The 22,348-nt window shown below is 40.8% G+C and overlaps 3 protein-coding genes and 1 non-coding gene across 4 annotated transcripts; 3 read left to right on the top strand and 1 right to left on the bottom strand.

Moving 5' to 3' along the window:
• Positions 1–1,926: 1,926 nt before the first annotated feature.
• ca12 (carbonic anhydrase XII) lies at positions 1,927–13,780 on the bottom strand. The gene is made up of 12 exons (XM_067234173.1): positions 13,525–13,780; positions 13,022–13,149; positions 12,798–12,911; positions 12,522–12,674; positions 12,135–12,270; positions 7,105–7,284; positions 5,989–6,131; positions 4,182–4,277; positions 4,032–4,095; positions 3,637–3,794; positions 3,308–3,434; positions 1,927–2,600 (listed from the first exon to the last, which is right to left on the bottom strand). The coding sequence occupies exons 1-12, from the start codon at positions 13,778–13,780 to the stop codon at positions 1,927–1,929; spliced, it is 2,229 nt and encodes a 742-aa protein (XP_067090274.1).
• A 3,302-nt stretch (positions 13,781–17,082) lies between these two features.
• rpl27a (ribosomal protein L27a) lies at positions 17,083–19,376 on the top strand. Its single transcript, XM_067235482.1, has 5 exons — positions 17,083–17,106; positions 17,678–17,741; positions 17,819–17,894; positions 18,237–18,411; positions 19,203–19,376. The coding sequence occupies exons 1-5, from the start codon at positions 17,104–17,106 to the stop codon at positions 19,329–19,331; spliced, it is 447 nt and encodes a 148-aa protein (XP_067091583.1). The 5' UTR covers positions 17,083–17,103; the 3' UTR covers positions 19,332–19,376.
• Positions 18,007–18,137, top strand: LOC136942629 (small nucleolar RNA SNORA3/SNORA45 family). Its single transcript, XR_010876624.1, has one exon. It is a non-coding gene; the product is annotated as a small nucleolar RNA SNORA3/SNORA45 family (small nucleolar RNA).
• Positions 19,377–19,960: 584 nt separating the features above from the next.
• On the top strand, positions 19,961–21,833 carry akip1 (A kinase (PRKA) interacting protein 1). Its single transcript, XM_067235053.1, is given in 6 exon segments — positions 19,961–20,428; positions 20,661–20,741; positions 20,830–20,910; positions 20,913–20,939; positions 21,077–21,138; positions 21,140–21,833. Coding segments are annotated over 6 exon segments (507 nt in total). The 5' UTR covers positions 19,961–20,290; the 3' UTR covers positions 21,258–21,833.
• Positions 21,834–22,348: the final 515 nt, after the last annotated feature.

Genomic DNA, 22,348 nt, shown 5'->3' with positions numbered 1-22,348 from the left:
TTCAGTGACGTTCAGGTTAAGTATATAAAATGTCCAGAACATACCAAGAAAAGTGCAGCGCTGACTTTTGGAAATTATGGAAATAGACATATAATATTGATTATATATAATATTGATTATATAATAACCAATCATCATATTTACCTTTTTCGCCGTAATAGACAGCAAAGGAGGGAGATAATTAGCAGTAGTCCAAGCATTACAGCCACAACTATGGAGACCAGTATACCTGCAGGCATGAATGCATTGAGAATCTCAAAATACCATTTTGTGTTCTGAGTCAGTTTGTGTCTCCATGTAATAGGGCAGTATACAGTATTCACACTTTAATTTGTACTGTATTGGCACTGTATTTAATTGTTAGATTCTGCAAGCCCCAGATGCAAGGCCAGAAAAAAAGGTTTAAGTGCATGTTTACAGTACACATTTAATACCAAGACTTGATATAGAAGGACAAGAATGAAAGTATTAGTAGCATGGCTAATGGATGAGTGTTAATAATGTATATAACAGTATAGTCTTTACATAACTCCAATGGTGACACATCCAGAAAGATGTAGTTCTTTTGCACGTCATTCATTAGTCAGCAACTAATTCATGACGAAAGAGAACAAACATGCTAGTATGAATAAGAATGTCAAGATGGATTCATTTAAGATGAAGCCATGGGAGTCAGGTGGCTGAGCGGTTAGGGAATCGGGCTAGTAATCCGAAGGTTGCCAGTTCGATTCCCGGTCATGCCAACTGACGTTGTGTCCTTGGGCAAGGCACTTCACCCTACTTGCCTCGGGGGAATGTCCCTGTACTTACTGTAAGTCGCTCTGGATAAGAGCGTCTGCTAAATGTAAATGTAAAATGAGCAGAAGTGTGCATGCATGGGAAGACATCAATCATAGCCACCAGAATAGAAAACACCAATACACACAAGTAACATACCGATGCTCATCCAGGACAGGATGTCTGGGTAAAGGAGCAAAATTCAGAGAGGAATGTTAGAAGTGCAGACAGAAATATCATACTCAAGAGGAAAAATACAGTAAATCTGGGTTATCATGGGCATGCATACATTCATAAGCAACCAAGAGTATAGAAATTATATGCACATAATGAAAAGTACACAAACCAACAACTATGACTTGTTCCATTTCCATACCGTTCATTACACAGTTGAATGGGTTAAGGGCCACAGAGAAAGCCCTTGGTGTTGTGTTAGGATGTAAAACTGTCTGTTCAGAGTATTTGTTCAATATATGACTTTATTTAGCAGACAACCGTTTCAACCCACATCACAAGCAGCTATAGCCAGCATTACGAAACTGTTTAAATACAAATTTTCTTTCTTTGTAGTGCAATACACTAACCACATCAATGTACAATTACTGCAACATATGACTACTTTTCCAAATAAAATTCTAGAATTCTAAAAGACAAGTACGTCACTTGTCTTTGTATGCATTCCATTTATATGTAGCTTTGTTCATTTAGCTTCCCACGCAAAGCACTGTAGCATATCATTCCTTAAACAGGTCTGCCCTTGTCATTGAAATTGCAGTCCACACTGTATATGAATGCACTGGTAATGGCAATTGTTCCACAAAAACAAAATACCCATTATTCATCATTAAGAAATGTGGTTATACAGTATATTATGCATATTGGTAACCGTGAATATGTGTATAACCCACGGGTTCGGACAGTTTGCCGTTCGAACAACTTGAGCTGTATAAAAGCAGAGTGATAGTGACAATTTGGCATAGTCAGAAGAAATATCCACAGTCGGTACGAGCTGCAGACATCTCATCGTTTTAGCAGAAATTACAAAAAGACCCCAAATTAGGTGTACGCTGTAAATGCACAGGACGTTTAGAGAATGTCCGGCTACAATGTTACTTTGGTCTAGAATATATATCGAATTGTGAGGAAGTTCTAGTCCTCCCACTCCATTGGTTGGATCCATAGATATGGTTGGACTGGGCTGTGGGGATTTTCAGGCACAGTATCAACAGACAGGCTTGAATACTTTGTGAGGGCCAAGCTTGGCTTTTGCTCCGCTGCACTCTTCCTCTGCCCCACATAGGCCTTGGTCAGAGAGCGATCAAGCTCAAAGGCCTCGTCTGTGGGCCTGCCACTGAGGATAAGCCTGATGGTGGGGAGGGCCAGGTCAGACCGGCCGTGCAGGTAACTCCTGAAGTTCAGCTGTGGTAACATCACCTCTCTCAGAGCCTGGACCAGATGGGCCTCAGTGTGAGTTCTCCTCAGCTGATGGATGACCTTCTGCTCCAGAGAAACGCAACACAGCGCGTCCTCATTCAGCCCAGCCCCATAGCGCCCGGCCTGGGTGTGCTTCCAAGGTGAGGAGCTGAACGCGGTGTCTCCATTCACCTTAAATTTCAGCCCTTGTTTCTCAAAGCCGGTCTGGCCCCAGCTGGGCTTGTGTTTCTTCCATGTGTTTCCAGCCTGGGGCTTTTGTCTGAGTTTGGGCAGCAGTTGCTGCAGCCCATCGTCGGCCAGATCCGCAAGGTCACCAAGCTGCAGCTGCCGGATGGTTTGCCTCCTCAAGAGGGGAGATGTGACAGTGATAATACCATACAGTCCTCGGCCTGCATCAGATACAGGATCAGATACAGGATCAGGCTGTTAGACATCTCTACTCAGAGGGCATCCCGTGTATGGTGTTTGGCTTTGACAAACAACATGCAGTTATACTGCCTGCGCTGGTACAGTGACTGCAGAATGCCGACTCCTGCAAAGTGTTTATCATGCAAGCTGAGAAGAAGAAGAAGCCAACGTGCCATGCTGAAGAGATCAGACATTAGGAAAGCGTACTTGTGCAAGAGAATTTCTTGAAATGAAGGAGAGGTGCAGATTCCTGTCATTCCACTGCGTATGGTTTTTCGGTCCATAATGTAGGGTTAACCACCGCTGACTAAAACGAGGCCTTTGAAGACAGATTTATGTGCTGAGGAGCATCCCAATTAAAGTAATGTATAGCGTGTTGTGGAGAATGGCTGTTCTCCACTTTTCAGAAGTCATTTGTCAATCAATTTTACAAGGAAGTCAAGAATGTCAAAATAGCTGCATTGATGCAGTCAAGCGGAAATCAAAAGGTGGGGAATCTGAAGAAGCAAATGCAAGCTCGATGGCCTTTCATCACAAAGAGGCCACAAATGTCACGTCCGCCCCATTGAACCCAGCCGGTACTCTGCCATTTTTGGATTGTTGCAGCATAAGCTTTGCCATTCACTAAAACAGCATATCTTTAGCTTCTGTCACAATACCAAAGCATAGCCAGGAAGACCATACTTACCCTCCTTAAAAGATACCAGGACTACTCTGTTGTTGGGCAACTGTGGTTTTCTGTAGTTTCCATTGAGAGGCACAGGGTTTGAATCTTGGGGACCAGAGGCGTAGATTGCTGTTGCTAGGGCTTGGAACTAAGCAGACAACAAAACAGGACATGACATACATTTCCCACCATTTTAGAGCAATTGAAGCTCTACAGTGTACATTACATTTTTGGTGCTTTGATTGGCCTAGATTTCATTTCACATTAAAGAACATGAAACTTTGATGCTACAAATCCCAACCCAGCTATATACTCTATAGAAAAATAAGTGACATCAACTGTTTCAGCACCTGTTTGACAGAGATGGAGACGGGAGACCTAAAGACCGTCCAGAGCACACTGGGATAGCATGGAGGCGTGGTCAAGGAGCCATCATAGCGGTAATATTCATCCAGACGCGTAGGCAGCAAACTCCGGATGTTAAACCCTGCCACCTGCACCCTCTGGTCTAAGTCAAATACAAACAGTAGTTCCCATCAATGGGGTTATATTTCTTTTAAAATCAAGAGTGTAAACATTTCTATGAATCATTCCAGCCTGGTAGATCCGCCTGATCTGGCAAATTAATGTTCTGTATCAGTTTGAAATGAATAAAAACAAAAAAGGTGAGAGCAGCAGTCAGTGTAGTTATTTCAACCACCATTATTTTTATTTGAATTGAGATAACCATCAATGTAAAACTCACCTTTGTATTTAATCCCATTGATATACTTAAGGAACTGGTCAAATGCTGGGTTGAACTCCCCGATCTGTATCAGAGAGAGGCTGACATTATATACACAATCTGTTTATGAGGTTGGTCCTTCTGATCCAGTCTTTATCTATGGGCTCTCACCTCTATCAGAACACCCAGCACAGCCAGTCCGTCAGATTTGTCAACTGCCATTGAGATGTTGGCGTATTTGTCTGAGTTGAAATGCACAACATGCATCTGAGAAAGAAGAGATACACAGGGAGTCATCCACCATGTTCACACACAAAATGACAGGAAAGATAGATGGGCGTAACATCTCGGTGTTAATAAACCATTTTAAAGTCGTGGTTTTCTCTCATTCAGTCAGCGATACACTGGTCAACGGCACCTGTGGAGAATCTTTTTGCTTGGTGTTTCAGCTTTGTGTCCCACATAAGCAGGCAGGAATTGATGCAAACACTCATGTAATGTCAGTGTATTTCCAGAAAATGTCTTGGGAGAAAAGGGGCAAGGCTTTACTACTTCTGGGAAATGTTCAACATGGCATCATGCAGGACTGCAACGACAACATGTCATCAAAGTAAGTAGGTTTTCTTGTGGTTCGGTTGCCTGGAGGCAGTTGAAAAGAGGCTCTCTTGCTACGTGTCCTGTGTCAGGTCATGGAAGTCATGTGTTTGAATTGAAGGGTATGGTCTTTTAAAAGGACACATGATTTAACTTGGTCATTTTAACTATATTAAAAGCCTTATTCCTTTACATAGTAAACACACCCAGGCCTGAATTCAAATGTTCCTCTTTAGAAAAAGAGAAAGAAATTATACCTGTTGTAACACCTGAATTTCTGCATAATCGTCTGAGGTAGTTTTCAATGTGACTGACACTATATGCCAAAAAAACGTTTACTGGACTATGGATATGACAACGTTGCCACATAGAAGAGGTCATTGGAAATTCAAACATATAATAGTCTAGCATTCTAGTTAATTCCCTACAGCATTGGAGTATAATTACATTTTAGCAGGTTTGGCACTAACCATGTGATAAAATATGCAAATTCAGGTGTAAAGATGTGGAAGAACACCTTTTACTTTGCAGTCGCTGGCCAGGCAATGCTCTGGCCTTCTAAAGCAACTCATTACAATCTTGTACTTCAGACACCATGGATTGACTGAATGACTCCTAAAGGTTACAAGCAACCATGATTTTCATTGACATATCCAACCAAATAGTTTGTGCTTGGCTCTCCTCAGACCTACAGCAGATAATGCTGTAGGTCTGAGGTCTGAAGATGGAATCTTGCAACTCTCAATCTTGCAACTGCCTGTTAACTTACAGTAGTGGTAAGTAAATTGTAATGTTTTGATGTCTAAAACCAGGAAAAGGCCTACTGAGAAAATCTGTGTTGGATAGCAATGATGGAGTCCAAGCCACAAATCCAGACCCTATATATGCATTAAATTACACCATGAAGCGTAAGATGCACAATAAGCCGTTCCTGTGACTGCCAAAAGGGTTGACGCTTCAGATGCACATCTGCCACTTGATGTTTGAGAGAACTGGGACACAGATATGCAGACAGGCAGCTCCAAGCAGTTTCCTCCTCTTAAAGTAAGCCATGCTAGAAGGGTGTCACTGGCTCTGGTCGCTGTGACAGTCAAATGTCACATGCTGAAGTCGCTGAATATCAAATGATTAAACTCAGCCTAGGGCACAGTCACTTTTGCTAGATGTCCTCAGTCAAGCTATATGATAAGCTGTACTTGTATACCGATAGAATGTACACAATACATTTACAGTCCTTTCAACAAGTCTGTCATATCTTATCCAGTCTCCTGGCAAACAACTTCAGGTTACAGCCCCCAGCATACCTCAATGTTTACCCCTCAATACATAACTGGTGGTAATGTTTTTGTTTATTGTTGCTGACCCATTGTCCCAGCCCATTTACCTCTGCTGCAAACTGCTTGCCATTGACAGTGTGCTCTGAGCCAGCAGGCAGTCTAGATGAGCCCCAGTGGAAGTGGAGCTGGGCAGCAGTGTAGTGATGAGGGAGGCCGGTGATGTGCATCCTGGAGGGCAGGGATAGTTGCACTGTGGACACAAAACAGAGGGCAATATTTCCGTTTACAAAACTAGAGAAACCGAGGAAGGACATTTTTCTTTTCAGGTTGTTGATATGATGCCTTAGGATATTGACATACACACCTGGCAGCCAGACCTGTAACGCTTCATCCGCCTCAACAAGCTACCGGACTACCTGCTGCAGGTGTAGGTTTCACATGGATAGCTTTTTTCCCTAAAGTAACCCATCTAAAATTTGGAATAAACATGCAGAGATTTGATTCCTCATTTCCAGCATATTCAGCCCACAGGATGGCATCTTAAAAGAGCAGCTCATGTGAATTTTAAGTAGATGATCTATGTCAGCTTGATGTGAATTTTTTTTTTTTTTATCGTTTTTTTTTTTAGGGTTGCCAAAGCATCCACTGTTTCCTGCTGTCAAACTGTCAAAGCAACCTCAAGTCCGTTTGTGAGAATCCGGAATGACGCAGTCACCTGCCACTGTCAGGGTGTATGATTAGCCCCCCGTTGGGTAAGTGCATGTTCGAGAGAGAGCTGTATCAGCATACTGTACCTCAAGTACACAGTCGCTGAGCAAATTCCATTTAACCAACAGCACAACCAGACATTAGCCATGCAAGCATAAGCATCTGTCTGGTCCAAGCACCCTGCTGGCTGATGACATGTGGTGAAACAGCAGCCTCTGCCATTGTATCTCCATTGATGTCACTGTCAATATGATGTCATGTCTTGAACCAACACAAAAGAGACATTGCTCCTGTGTTACAGATTTGTTGCTGTTTATGTTCTGAAAGACATCTCAGGATAAAGTGATATCATGTATACAAACTGTACTTTTGTCTCCCCATTTAGCTCACAACTCTAGAAACAGAGGTTTTGATGACACTCTTGCCATTATCCTGTGTACCACTACAGGACCATCTACAGTGTATGTGCACTGGTTTACTGCATGCGTGTTACATAGTTAACAATTTCCACTCACCTGAATGACCATTGTTTCCTAGTGTAAGCTGCTCATCGGTTGATAAGTTGTAGTTCCGGACCTCAATTGGTCGCAAAGTTGGATCAAACCTCAGCAGGTCTGGCTGGATGTCGATGGGAGACTGGAATGCCCCTCCACAGAAAGGATATTGCTTGGACCAGACATTTTCTCCATGAGATCCTGTAACATCATCATCACATCAGAAATTGCTGACAGGAGACCATGTGACCTTTTACCAATTAGATATGAGAGGTTGAATATTAGCACAGGAAGTACCACAAAAGCATCCATTTGGCCTTTGAAAACAATCTGGCTGACACGATGGGGACACTTCCCGACCTGCGCTTTATTTCTGCTATGATTCAAGTCCTTAGTTGAAAATCAACAGAAAACCTTTTAAATGTTAAGCTCTTCTTAAAGGGCAAACCAAGAACAAAGCATGATCTAAAGTTAAGTGCAACAGGGGACAACTTCAAAAAGGGTGCCAGGATTTATCCTGGCCAGCAGAACGTTTTATCTGTCATCAAAGTGAAGTATTATTATCTGTGTGATGTGCAGGGCTGACTACACAGCAGCATGGGAGAGGCCTGTGGCTTGTGTTCTGCCTGTTCTTGGCCCTCTTGGCCACCAGTATCAATCTGAGGCAGTGAGAACTAAAATGTCGTTAGCTGGGACAACCAGTGAAAATACCATCCCTTTCCAAATTAAAGGTTTCTATAGCACAGTTCACCAATGCATGACGTCAGCCAGTGCTGTATCGCCGGCAGTCAAGCCTCCTGTCACAGTAGAGTATCCAGTGGGACCGAGAGGACTTGAGGCTTGCGGTAGTCTATTGTGATATGGAGGCACCAAAGGATGACCAAGATAACTCTGCATGCACTGTGAAGTCTAGTTCATTGAGCACGAGATAAATACGGTCCCAACTCCATGGCACATGTATTCAGTCAGTAAAATGAGAAGAATGGTTTCTTGGTGGATTTTTCCGGTGTGATATCCAAACATGTCTCTCCAAGAAAAGCACTCAAACATAATAGACAGCTCAATGTACTACATGTATTCAAGTAAAAATTGCTATTCTCGCTCCACTGCATGTTGCATATTGACTATTCATAATTCAGCGTGACGACCCATTCATAATTCATTCAGATGTCATTCACTGTTTCCACAATTACCATATTATATGCCAGTTGTGTTTTGATGTGCATGGTGTGGCATGCAAACCTTCTCCTCCCAATCACATCACAGAGCCCAGTGAATTGATTCCACATGACATGTTGAAAAGAAAAGTACAGAACATGAGGGAAACTACCCTCTAAAATCACTGGGCTCAAAACGTTCAGCTTCATGTCAAATGTCTCAAGAAAAAGCAACACACTATTTTGGTGACAATTACTTACCGTACAATTCATTTGCCGTTTTAATTAGGGCCAATTTTCGGTCTCATAATTACACCAGTGACCTGTGGTAACCCCCAAGTCTTCTTTTGCACAATTTGAATGCTAGTAATGTTTCAACCGTTGGCATCAAATGCCCTGAGTCAAGAATCCCTCCGAATGTCTATACATTCGGAAGACTGAATGAACTCTGAATTGAGGCACATCACATGAACATTCAGCAAAGCCCCCAGATGACCTTAATGTAAAGTGTTGCCAGAAGGATAAATACTAATAGCAGCGTTTTGCTCTGGCTTTATGAACACTTGCACATTCAGTTGAGGTTTTCGAGACTTAAGCTTTAACCATACGGGAGTTGGGCTGGGGTGAGTCACTTCCCATACTCCAGGGTAGCTTGGTTCTCTCTGTCACCCAGATGGAGCTGGGAGGTGAAGTCACAGGACTTAGCAGTGCCAGGGTCAGCAGAGAACGTCATCATCCCTGTGGGCCACCAGCTTCTGAGTAGGGGTGTCTTCATATTGTTTGACTGTAACTTAGGATGATATCCACCCCGCTGGACATACATGCACAATGTACTGAAGACAGGCCTGAGGTTCTTTAAGTTTTCACTGTCGTCACTTTCCACCACGACTCAGCAACTAAAGCTCAAATCTGACTGTATGCATTCTCACAGTTGCTGCTAACATTACTTGGCTATGTTATCAAATGGTAAAGACATTGCCACTAAGCTAAATAACCATCTGAATCAGATTTTTCTCAGGAAGTCTATTTTATCAGTGATCATAGGGTGGCCAGCAGATTGAACAGAATCTGCAGACAGGTATTCTCTGTAATTGCATGTTACTGCTATTATTAATAATATGATGGGGACCAGCAAACACAAAACCTGCTAAATGCAGCAAGTATAATTTCCTTCCACTATAAATATTTGACCTCAAATTACAGAGTAGTCATAAAACAATGAATATATATATATATATATATATATATTTATTTTTATTTTTATTTTATTTTTTTAATTGGGAATTGTTCTTATGAGAGCTACATTTAGGTTATTATTATTGCCAACAAGACCTGGCTTTGGACAAATACCAACATTTTAAAATGATATGGTAGCCTCAAACAGAAAATAGCACACCAGGTCAGATGACTGAGGGTTGAGGAATACAAATTCCATACAGTAAAGCTAAATGCTGTTTATGTCAGAGCTGGTAATCATTCAAGTGGTCTCTTCACTTTGCCCTTATAGTATGATTACCAGGCAAGGTGAAGTAAATTGCAGATGCATTTAGCTGTGTGGGTTAGATAGTAGAGCTGTGTAAAAATGTGGTGACAGATAGTTGATAGTCCTGGTGTGCTTTGAAGGTTGGGTGAAGATCCCATGCTGGATCAAGGTTGTAGGCTATTAGAGGGTACCTTGTAACCATTTGGCAAGGGGGTGTAAATTACTTTGAACAAGGGAGTCAGATGGCTGAGCAGTGAGGGAATCGGGCTAGTAATCCGAAGGTTGCCAGTTCGATTCCCGGTCATGCCAACTGATGTTGTGTCCTTGGGCAAGGCACTTCACCCTACTTGCCTCGGGGGAATGTCCCTGTACTTACTGTAAGTCGCTCTGGATAAGAGCGTCTGCTAAATGACTAAATGTAAATGTAAACTAAATTCAAAAAGTCTTCCCAACACCCTCTGAGGGGTTATCACTCTGGACTCATTGAATTTTCATTTGTCAGAAGTTTTTTTCAAAGTCATGCTGGATATTGCATTGATGCTTATTTTAAGACATTTAAACAATGTTTCAGAGTTGTATAATTTATTTATTTTCCACCGGGTGCTAGTCACTAAGTTGTATTGTGTTTCATCATGTCGTTCATGTTAATTGTGTTATTTTTTATTATTTGAAAACCAAATAGACTTCAGCCTCATTACTCTTGTACAGTAAACTCTCACAGTAGCCAAATTGTGTGATTGTACACACTGATAGGACACCGGTATTGAGAATAGACGACTCAGGAGTCAATTGAAAGTCAGATTGTAACTAGCTTTTGGAGTTAATGATACAGTTGCAATCATTGAAAGCATTAATAAAATCAGGCAATAGTCCACTTACCCATGTAAGTCCATTTTGCACCTGCAAGAGAAGAAGTTCATGTCAATCAATCATCTTCATATTAACGTTGTTACTAGATTACATTAAATGTATTTCACAAAAACCGACTGCTACACCACAAATAGTGAAGCAGTGGTAATTCCTTGGTCCACTTAAATTAATGAAGAAAAAGATCCACCTAAGAACTGCTCTCTCATTAGTCACATATACTTTTCTCAATCAATGATTTATCGTCCCAGTAAAAATGACATGCATCTCATTCTGAAACATAGTTACATCATCGAGTGTCAGTAATTCTATATTTACCTTTCAAATATTGATCCCTTTATCCCTGACCGGAGTCACAAATATATATGGCTATTTTTGTTGTTAAAATATCTAAACTTTACTAGATGGACGATCTTACCATATCGATCACTTAACTGAGCCTATAACTTTATTCTCATTCATCAGCCTATCCCATCAGTATTTCTTTTAGACTAAGAAAAGTTGGAGTTACCAAGCTCTACAAACATAGGCTAGTTAATTAGTTTCAGCCCAAACTTAAGCAAAGCATACATGTACTTACCATGCACGACATGATTCATAAGGACCATCAGCGTTGACACAAAGATAAAAAATAGCATGTTGACTTTACGAATGTCGATGACTTTCCAAACACCGGGAAAAAATCTTTAAATCAACGTCGCTGAAACCGGCTTTTACAGAAGTCTTGTCGGCCACATTATAGCGTCAACTGACGTCAGAGCAATCAAAGACGAGCCTCCAATCTAGTGAGCAAGACAACCATTGCCTCCGTGCACGCACAGTTTCCTATTTACCCATCACATCATTTTGAATTAAGTGATATGGGATTTGTGATTGAGACACCAAAAACTGTGAACTGAGTGGCCACGTGCTTTCATTGCATTACCCTGGTTTTATCAAGACTCAGCAACAGTACTCCCACCAAAACACTTACATTCCGTGCATATTTCTCTTTCTCACTCACTCCCTCTCTCTCTCTCTCTCTCTCTCTCTCTCTCTCTCTCTCTCTCTCTCTCTCTCTCTCTCTCTCTCTCTCTCTCTCTCTCTCTCTCTCTCACACACACACACACACACACACTTTCACTCTATCTCTCTCTTGCTCACAGTATTCTCTGTAAAATGTAGGGTTTCATATTTAATGAAAATAAAACAAATTATTCAGCATCGCGTTGCTCAGTCAATCCTTTATTATAGCTCATCTGATGTACAAATAGAATATATATACGGTTATGTTATGGTTTAGTTGCACCTATGGTTTAATAACACCCAACAACCCTGTGATGAATTCAAGCCAGAGTAACCAAATGTTAATTACCATATTAAACGTATTCTTCACTCTAAGCTCCACTACACACACCCTCCCCACCTGAACTAGGGGTACTTTACAATAATATGTGGGTTACACATGATTAGATCATAATTAATAAAATAGAACAGTGATATGCCCTTACAAACAGCAATCTTTTAAAGATAATATTTCTTCCCACTTAAAACATGCTTCTTACTCTTCCTGTTACGCCAGGAGAGTTGAGCTCGGTCCTGGTTGGCCTTTGGGAAGTTCTGGTCTGGGAACACCTCCTGAATCTTAATCAGGAAGAAAGCCTCAAGGTCACGGCCTGCCTGGGCCACCTCTGAGTCTGGCTGGAGACAAGAAGAAGAGCTTCTTTTTAAATCCCAAATGTTTGATTGTATCCATATCTAAACCTTATTACAATATCTCAAAATGGCATAAAAAGTCACATAATTAAATATATATACGTGGATATTTGTCTTTGTAGCATGTTTAGGATATCAAATTTGTATATGTATGTTATATCTTGGTTTTTAATATTTTGTATTTTCTGAGAAGTCAGAATGAATTAAATAATTCTAATACCGTAGTTCTGACTTACATAGTTAAATGTTGCGCAATTCCTGAACATTAGCATGATGTCGTCCACAAACTGCTCAAAGGTGAAGTAATGAAGGGTGTTACCCTTGTTCAGCTTCTTTCTGATCACTGAGAGGTCAATAGGCCTCTTAATGATCTGGTAGTAATTGCGGGCCTGGAACCCAATCACAGAGCCATTATCATCATCATTATCATCATTATCATCATCATCATCATCATCATCATCACCACCATTATCTCCACCCCCACTATCCTCCTCCTCCTATCTCATGATTACCACCACCTTCTTTGCATCAGGGATGAAGATGACACTCACGAGTGGGCTAACAGGCTCCTGAAATGGGGCGCTTGAGATATGACAGGAAAGCAGCAGAGTCAGCTTCTCACATCTCTGAGCAGAGGGAGAAACACAAATGGCTGAATGACACTCCATGTCCCTCTGAGCCGAAACAATCTACACTCTGATGTGTCTTGAAAGTTGCATGTCTTAATAGGTGCTACCCACTCTTTGGTGTGTTCTGGACAGAGTATAAGGTGCTCCAGCTCCCTCAGAGGAGCATGTGTTCTCACACTCATATTCCGCCTGGGGCTCTTGGTCACTTCTACAGAGTGTGCACACCCAGTCTCCCCTGTGGGACACACAGACATAGCAAATAGATCAATAGGCAAGAGCCTACCTTAATATGAGAGTACATTTGTATAAAGCTATCATAGCAATACAAGGGCAAAGTACATGACAGTGTATAGAATCTTTTGTGTTTTTTTTTATATTATTTTTTTTTTTACAGACAACATTATGTATGATGTGTGATCAAAAGTTGTTTATGAAACTCAAAGGAAAACATAAACAGAGTGTATGAAAAGGAATACAAAGATGGCTGTCACTACTTACAGTGGGAAGAACATGAGAACTGGTATATGACATGACAGGTGGTAGACCTTTGGGCAGCGATCACAGCATAGCAGTTCCCCTCCGTTTAAACAAACAGCACAGAAATCCTCACTCTCCATCTCTCTTCTCTCCAAAGATCCCTCCTCTCTCGTTTCTGTCACTTCTTCGTCTTTACCATCTTCTTCTCTCTCCTCCGTCACCTTGACAACCCCTCTTGTAGCTTCTCTTATTTCCTTCACTGTGTCTTCTTTCCCTCCTATCTGTCCGTAACCTTCCTCGGTTGTATCTTCTTGTTCTTCTATTGTCTCTTCTCCCTTATTCGTATATTCTATCTTCTCTGTCCCCTTGTCTTTTCCATGCAGCTCCATCGACACTAAGTACTTGTGATGAGTGGAACAGTGCCCTTCTTGCCACTCACCGTACCCCTTGCATACTGGATCACAAACAGATTTTGGGGATTCCAATTCCAACTCCAGAACCATATCATGTTCTGGTTCCAAATCAGATTTTGATTTCAGTTCCAATTCTGACTCCAGGTCTAGCATTGATTCGAATTTCATACTTGGATCCCACTCATCTTGGAACTCAAATCCAGATTCATAGTCTTGTCCCATACCAGATTCTGGTGCCTGTGCTGTAACAGGTACTGATGGTACGGATATGTAAAGAGCGTGTGTTTCTGTTGAAACAAGTTCCATACCTTCTTTTTGAGCTGGCCCGTGTTCAGATTGAGGACACACATTTATGCACTTTGTACTCTGTTCAATATCCTGATGGAATAGACTCTGCAGACAAATTGAAACATTTGTAAATTATTTTTGCAACAAAAAACAAGTATCGATAACATTATTCTTTGGGGAGATACAAGAGCATTATATTCTTGATGGCCTTTTTTGGCCTTAATGTAGGGTCCCAGTTCAAATGACCCTTGTGCTGATTTTGACAATTATCAAGGTCTGTACCTTCTGAGAATGCTCTTCTTGGATCACAACCCCTTGCTGTTCCGTGTGTATCTGAGGTGTACATGGTGTAACCATAGACAACAATGGCTGCCTATTTACTAGAAATACGGACTCATTAGGGTCTATTTGGAAAGTCAGTCGTTCCAGACACACAACAGCTATGCAGGAACTTCCCAGAATTCTCTCTGCCTCTGGGTGGATCCTGTAGAAAATAACACAAAGCTTTACATCAGCCTCATTACCAAGGATCTTTGTGAACATGCTCAGACACAACAAATGATTTACATTCTCCAGCAGTGAGGGAATTAATAAGGATATATCAGAAAGTGTTATATTGTATCTCTAAGGAATAATAATAAATACAAATCTATCGTACCTGTGTTGTCAATGTTTGCTTTTTATTTTATGTGTGAGATTTAAACATACCTAATTCTCTTTGTTGAAGATACTATCTTAACTTTTCCCCCGTCCATTTCTGTTTTATTTTGGTCAAATGCACCTCCTAAAGAATAATAGGATAGTTTGACTGAAAACAATTTACAAAGAAAAGAATGTTCAACATGATTGACCTCTACATTTCAAATCCATTTCAGTTCTCATTGAAATACCATTTGAACTCTGTGTTTCGCACACTTTCTTGCAGGGAGAAAACATTTTTTTTGTATCAGGTAGCTTGAAATGTCTTTGTTGTTGCTGGGAGGAAGATAAAGTCATCGTGGATTTTCTCTGCAGTAACCAGCATGGCTCCATGTTCATCCCTGAGGACTGAGCACCATCAGGCTGCAGATCAGAGGAAGACCAGTATCATCCATGACAACGTCAAACTTACAAAGTTATAAACTTTGTGAAAGTTAAAAACTTTAACAAAGCTGAAAACCCAGACTGTACCTTTTTCTCTCCAAATAAGTCTCTACCTTCCTCTTCCTATACACACACTGATTTAAATAAATGGTAGTTATGAAGCTCAGCGGAAGCCTGATAACAACCAATTCCTTATACTCATGTGTGTTGGAGCATGTCCCCCTGTCCTGCATGTTTTAGACATGCAGGACATGGGGTCCCTGAGGATCAGGGTTGAGAAGCACTGTCCTAGAATGTTACGGATGACATTTGTGAAGTTTGTCAGCCCTTCAGCTCCCCCTAACGGCCCAGACTTGCCTGTTGTGCACTTTATACCACCTCAAATATGCATTAGCCTATTTCATTTAATGTTGCCTCCAAACAACTTCACCTGCTTCACTGCGTGTCGTCAGGTCTTGAGATGTACATCTGGCATTTACACCTCATACAGTGCCCGGTTTGCAAGAGAATCCAGCTACACACAGACAGACGTACAGCGTTTCCTGGTATTATAGTAATATGTTTCTTTTTATGTTTTCTTTTTATGTTTTACCTTTACATTCTCTGTTGTGAAGCTCCATTCCCCTGCTGGAGTTTCCTGGTTTAAGCCGGTCTAAACTGCCTAAGCCTCCTGTGTACCAATCCTACTCACCTGCACCTAGCTATAGAGCACTAGTGACCCAGAAATACAGTATCAGAGTTGCCAGCCTTCTGGGATAGTTGCCATGGCATCTGTGGGTCGATGCTGCCAGCACTGATGCAATTGTTCTCTAGGGGAGCCACAGGCTAATCTCACAAAGATGGAGTCTAAGGGCCATGAGCTAAAAGCAAAACAACTGTGTCGCTTTATGGTGGAATCATCAACATAACTACCTACTGTGTCCACGTTTGGTTAATATTGTTGGCTGGGCAATCAGAAAAGATTAGGCAATTCAGTGCAATTGCAACCAATTTACAATATAGGGTTAAATCAGTTCTTAGGTTACATCAGGTCTTTAGACACTACACTGTTTCTGATTCAATGAATAATGCCTGACCACCAGGAAGAAAAAAAAACACTTATCCCATTACTTATATAATATATTTTTGTTGCACTATTTGGATCTTGATATCAACATTAATAGACTGAACAAATTTTGTCACTTACCTGTTCTGGCTCACAAAGATATATTTACAAAATGGATGTAGAAACAGGCTGGTGATAAATGGACTGTGAATGGGAACCAGTGTCAAAGTGTTGTGATGTCTCCAGTGCTGAACAGATGTATGACTGTTTGTGCAGCTCTTCTACTGTTCCGGCCAGCCCCATTAATCCCCCAGTACCTCATTACTGCCTGGTTGTGTTATTGTAACTAGCAGTGCGTGCATTAGGGCTATTTCCCTGCACTTATGTTATCCGGAGTCAAGACCTGGATATAAGGTTGTATTAATGCTACACAACAATTGTATTAATGCTACACAACATAATATTTGCATATTAGTGCAACTAAGTAAAGAATAATACATATTATTAGTGCAATAAAGTAAAGCAGCTCAAAGTAACATAGTGAATGATAGTATAAAAGCAAGTAGTAGGCCTATATAAGGCATATGTGACTTTGATTAACTGTCTAAAAATCAGTTTAGCACAAAGTTGACTATTTACTGGAGAAAATGTCATGTGTAATATAACATGAATAATACATGAATAAATAAATAAACAAATTGTTTGTAAATAGTGTGTATACCTATACATTTTAAATAAATACACTAAATTAATGATTATTTTATGAATCCCAAGTATTTCCGCATGGAGTCGCTGTCACTTTTGTAACGTTCTGTTGGAGACAAGATCTCGCACAAAATCGTGAGACTTCCGATTCCCTTTCCTCTTTCAACTAGCCTCCAAGATGGTAGGTGCTATAATGTGTTTCTGTACTGCAAAATTAGGTTTACATCTATGTCCATCCCGTGTTGTACAAGCTGAAAGCGACATACCGTGACACAAGTTCTTGTGAATATAAAAGTTTGTTTCAGTCTTTGGTAATATTACGGATGATTGCGTCCAAATTATTGTAGATTTTGATGAATTGTTGCAGGGCCAGTCATCTTCAGCACGGCCATTGGCTCACTCAGCCCCTTTCCCACGTTATTGTTGTAAATTGAGGACATTTCTTTAATATAAACGTATTAAATGTACTGTAAACCTGCCGCGTGATCGAATAAGAAAAGTGTGCGTATAATTAGGAAATAATAGGTAATAGTAGTAAGCTAACAGTTAGCCGTGGGTTAATTGGGACTGTAAACTAACCCAGGCTAGGCTAGTTGTTTCATATTGGCTGCCCAGATTATTCAGCAATTGACATACTAGATCTCGTGGATCACAGTTCACATTACGGTATAGTGTCTGTAGACTTGAGTCCTGTCAATCGGGAAACAAGCTGTTGCTACAGTAACATTGAATCATAACTTATCTGACTTCAGCCAACCAAGAAGACGAAGACCAGGAAGCTCCGAGGGCATGTGAGCCATGGACACGGTCGTATTGGTAAGTGCCTTATTTAATTATGAATTAAATTGGACAGTTTATTTTACAGTGAGTTAACTGCTCTGTACTCATTCTAGGCAAGCACAGGAAGCACCCTGGAGGTCGTGGTAATGCTGGTGGTATGCATCACCACAGAATCAACTTTGACAAATAGTGAGTAAAGTGTTCTCCCAGGTTTGACTTGCAAAGCTTTTGGTACTGTATGCATTTGGCATTGTGCTTCAATTAATTGTAGTTGCATGGGCATCAATGTTAAACCAACCTTTCAGAGGCTAGAGTCTCATCCTGACATACACTTGTCTTGGTGTGCTAGAGCACTCTAAGATTAAAGACTGATCCTATTCACCGACTGGCCTGTTTTTATTAGGTTAGTCAACCACATGGGCAGTTACAAGTATGAAGTTCCTTTAATTTGCCTGACTTGCATGCAGCCTGTTACTATAGGTTTGTGTTTTGTTTATATTTTCTTCAATAACTCGGACTGCGTTTTCACAGCCACCCTGGGTACTTTGGAAAGGTTGGTATGAGACACTATCATCTGAAGAAGAACACAGTTCACTGCCCCACTATCAACCTGGACAAGCTGTGGACACTGGTGAGCGAGCAGACCAGACTCAACTACGGCAAGAAGCCCGAGGGACCTGCCCCCATCATAGATGCTGTCCGTGCTGTAAGTACTGAATGCAGAGATGTCTCTGGACTTTGTGTGTTGGTTTATCTTTGTGTGCGCTGAACATCAATTGTACAGGAACAGGATTCTAAAAACATGATATTAGTGATGCTTTTCTTCTAAGTAACAGGAAAGTAGTTCTCTAGTAACCCTTTCCTTTTATGTGTATTAAGCCATAGCCTAGCCAATAACCAATTGATTGTTATGATATAAGGTGTGTAGAGCACCCAATACACCTGTTTCAAATGAATGGGTTGTCATCAAGCTCTTTTGAAGCCTAGTAACATCATTTCACAAAGCAATAGCAACACAAGCATAAATGTGACACACATTGACACCTTTCATGGCTACGTAGGCTAAACTAAGGAGGAGTAATGATGGCTATAATGGCAATGTGAGATGTTGTTAGTGTCTTGCTGATGGCAAGCATACTGACTAACCTGGTTTCTTTAGAGGTGTAAATGTAGCCATGTTATGATTAAATATGTAGGCAATATCGTAAAACAAACTAAAGAAAAAAACATTGGTACAATTTGACTGTAGCACCCAGTCCTAAGACTTAGTAAGTCAGTATTACTTTATAATAGTTAATTAGTCAATAAAAAGTCAATGAATTCCCAGACTATTCTGAACTCAGTCAGTTCATCTCAACTTTTACTAATAACTGAGTTGAGATGGTGCCTGTTACTTGGTGCCTGAATTGTGGAAAGAAAACTGCTAGTTTAGCAAATCTGTGACTTATGCAATGTGTTAGAAATGGTTCGTTGACATCTTGTATTGTGTTTCAACAGGGCTACTTCAAAGTTCTGGGAAAGGGCAAGCTGCCCAAGCAGCCCGTGATTGTTAAAGCAAAGTTCTTCAGCCGACGGGCAGAGGAGAAGATCAAGGCAGTGGGAGGGGCCTGTGTGCTGATGGCATAAGCTCCTGCTAATGTTTTTTGCATAAATAAAAATGTATGAATGGGATTTGACTCTTGGTGTTTGTCCTTCCACTTAAAAATGTTAAGTGGAATTTGACAATAGAAACTGTAATTGTAGAGTAGTGTTCACACTTGGCAGGTTTGGTTTGATTAAATCGAACTTTGTTCTGATCTGTTACTATGGTTAATTTGAATAAGTGAACTCGGCCATACGAACCTTGGTACGCACCAAACATGCGGACCGAGACCGCCTGGAAAGCAGGTCTCGGTCTGCTTCCAAACGAACCACAAAAACTGTCCAATCAGGTTGCGACCCATTTGAATATGAATATCCATATGCCTTAGGTCCAGTGTTATTGATGGGCCTAAGCCTATTACGCATTCACAGGGTAATTTTTGGGGCCAGCTTTCCTTCCTGCTTTTGACAGCAGTAGCCTCTTGATTTGAGCATGGATGCTATTATTTTAATTGGCCTATAGTTTACGATTTCTGGTTGGAAATGGGACCTTTGGGTTCTCCACAGCACCCATTTTTATTGAATTTCCCTGTGCTGGTGACGGTCACATTCAAATTTAGGAAGGCGGTGTTTAACAGACCGGAAATTGTATTTCATTAAGCACCGCAGTGGAGTTGAACTAAACACCGTGCTTTTTAAAAGGCGCTCAATATATTCTTTGTAGTCTTTGGTTGTAAATTGATAAATTGATCACGCGTGTGGGTATTTAGTGTTAACTTGTGCGATAGTTTGCTGTATGTTAGCCTATATGTTTTTAAACTGTTTTTTTTACTTGGGCTACATGATAAATTCGACCTGTTGATTGTTGTCAGTGTTTACTGCCGATTGTGATGTCAGCATTGTGTCGTATTAAGATTTTAAGTTATATGTTGGTACAGCTCTGTAAAATCTAGATTTTATTTGGAGCTCGAGTGTAGGCTATTAGAGATTTGATTCGCAGTGAAATGGCGAGTCAAGCGAGTTTGGAGTCTTCCTTACGCCGCTGCGCCAGACTCGGCCTGGATGTACTCGAGCGAGCCTCAAGACGGAGTGTAGACTGGACTTCAAATCCGTATGAGACCACAACCCAAGAACCGGACGAAGTAGGCCTACGTTCGATTTTCTTACAAATTCATCAGCATATATATCAGGGTAATAAATATTTGTGCCAGTTACAGAAAATGTAGGCTATAGATGTTGATGAATCTGATCCAAATGTCATTTTACAAAAGTGACATTTTTGAACCCTCTTAAGCAACTGGCCCCACGTGGACGTAATGTGTTATCACCCTCATTTTATTATTGATATGTTTGACCATGATTGTATGGCTTCAGGGAGATTCAACCCACACGACCCTGGACGATGCATTGGAATCCATAGCAGAATTCATGACACAGACTACAAACCAATGCAAGGTCAGTCGTATCATACCTTTCTCCAAGTACAGTAGGCTTATACTGAATTCAACATGTAGTAAATGCCAAATCTGTGTGGAATTGTCAGAAGTTTTACTTGGACCCTACCCATAACGCCACTGAAAATGAGAGGGCTCATGTGTGTAGATACCACTCACACCAAAGACCGCTGGCACTGCACTTGGGACCAGAAAACACGTAAGAAAGTTACTTTTAAGTGTGTATTACTTAGTTATAAAATATCCCATTCTACTGTTGGTTGACAACATATCATGACTGTTCATGGCACATACAACAGGTGGGATTTACTTCTTAAAGCGCTTTGTGTTCAGTAGGCCCAGTTGGGACCAGAGGTCTTCCACATTGAGGTGTCTCCAGGGACATACAGCATAACACCAGACGATGGATGCCAATGAACATATCCGACAAGTCCACATTAATGCTGGACAGAGCATCAACCTCACCTTTAACCACAGACATGTAACCCTTGACCCTCCACTCCAGTTACATGCTTGACCAAACTAAATGTTTACATCTGAAACTTCCCTTAACAGGAACTTTTCTCCATATTACTTATGTTGCTCTGTATCCAACAAGGATTTGTGTTAAATTATTGGCAGCTTTTCTTGCTACTATTGATAAAATCCTGGTTATACTTCAGTGTTAAATTATATAGAATGAATGTCACGTCTGCATTAAAGAATCAGCGGCTTTTGTTTCTGATTGGCTGGTAGGTGACATTTAACTCTAGCCTATATTTCGAGACAGCTATCAACTCGCCTTATAATGTACCTCCCTATGCCTGCGTCCCGTCCATATAGCGGGACAAATATTGGTGTGGTGTTGGATGAGAGCGTGTGAACCGTTTGAAATGCGTGAGTCTCACGTCAAACGCCTAAGACCTAAGAGCCCTGGTTTATGTAAGATCAATATTCAATGTTTTTTTCTATACTGTATCAGTATCTGCTTGTACAAGATTACAGAGAATTACAAATTAAACTACATTGCAAAAATACATGCATTCTGTATTTAGATGAGTCAGATCACATGGTTTGATCGATCACATGTCTCTCAGAGAAATAAACTATTAATAATCACCAAAAGGTGATCTAAACATTGCTCTGCAGATTTCCGTATTCTTGATTATTCTATCCTTCATTTTGCACGACGATATTTTAACTGTATGCTTGATTTCACGATTCTGCAATCCAAAGGCCAGTGACGAATCAATGAAAGCGGGTCTACTCTAGGCAGATCTCTAGTTCACTGCATTGCCCACATATCCCCATTTTTTCCCACACGACCTTGTTTTCAACATGGATGCCCAACAATTTCCCTGACCGCGTTGTTTACATGATAGAATTACAGTGAGCCCGGTCTCAAAAGCACATCATGAAAAAACGATAACAAGTGTGGATAACTAATTTAATGTATACCATTACCGTTTTAATAGTGCCCACTGAGTGTGTACAATTAAACCAGTTTAAAGTAAAACACTTCAAACAATACGATAGCCAACGCGGAATGGCGTCTGTAAGGGGCCCATGAAGATGAACTACGGAAGAAGAACTTGCTTACGTTATGATTGAGCTATCTCTACACCAATT

This window comes from Osmerus mordax, chromosome 4 (genome assembly GCF_038355195.1).
Source record: "Osmerus mordax isolate fOsmMor3 chromosome 4, fOsmMor3.pri, whole genome shotgun sequence".
In the NCBI taxonomy this organism is placed as follows: Eukaryota; Metazoa; Chordata; class Actinopteri; order Osmeriformes; family Osmeridae; genus Osmerus; species Osmerus mordax.
The sequence above is the reverse complement of the archived record's forward strand: the minus strand, read 5'-3'. Positions and strand labels throughout refer to the sequence as shown.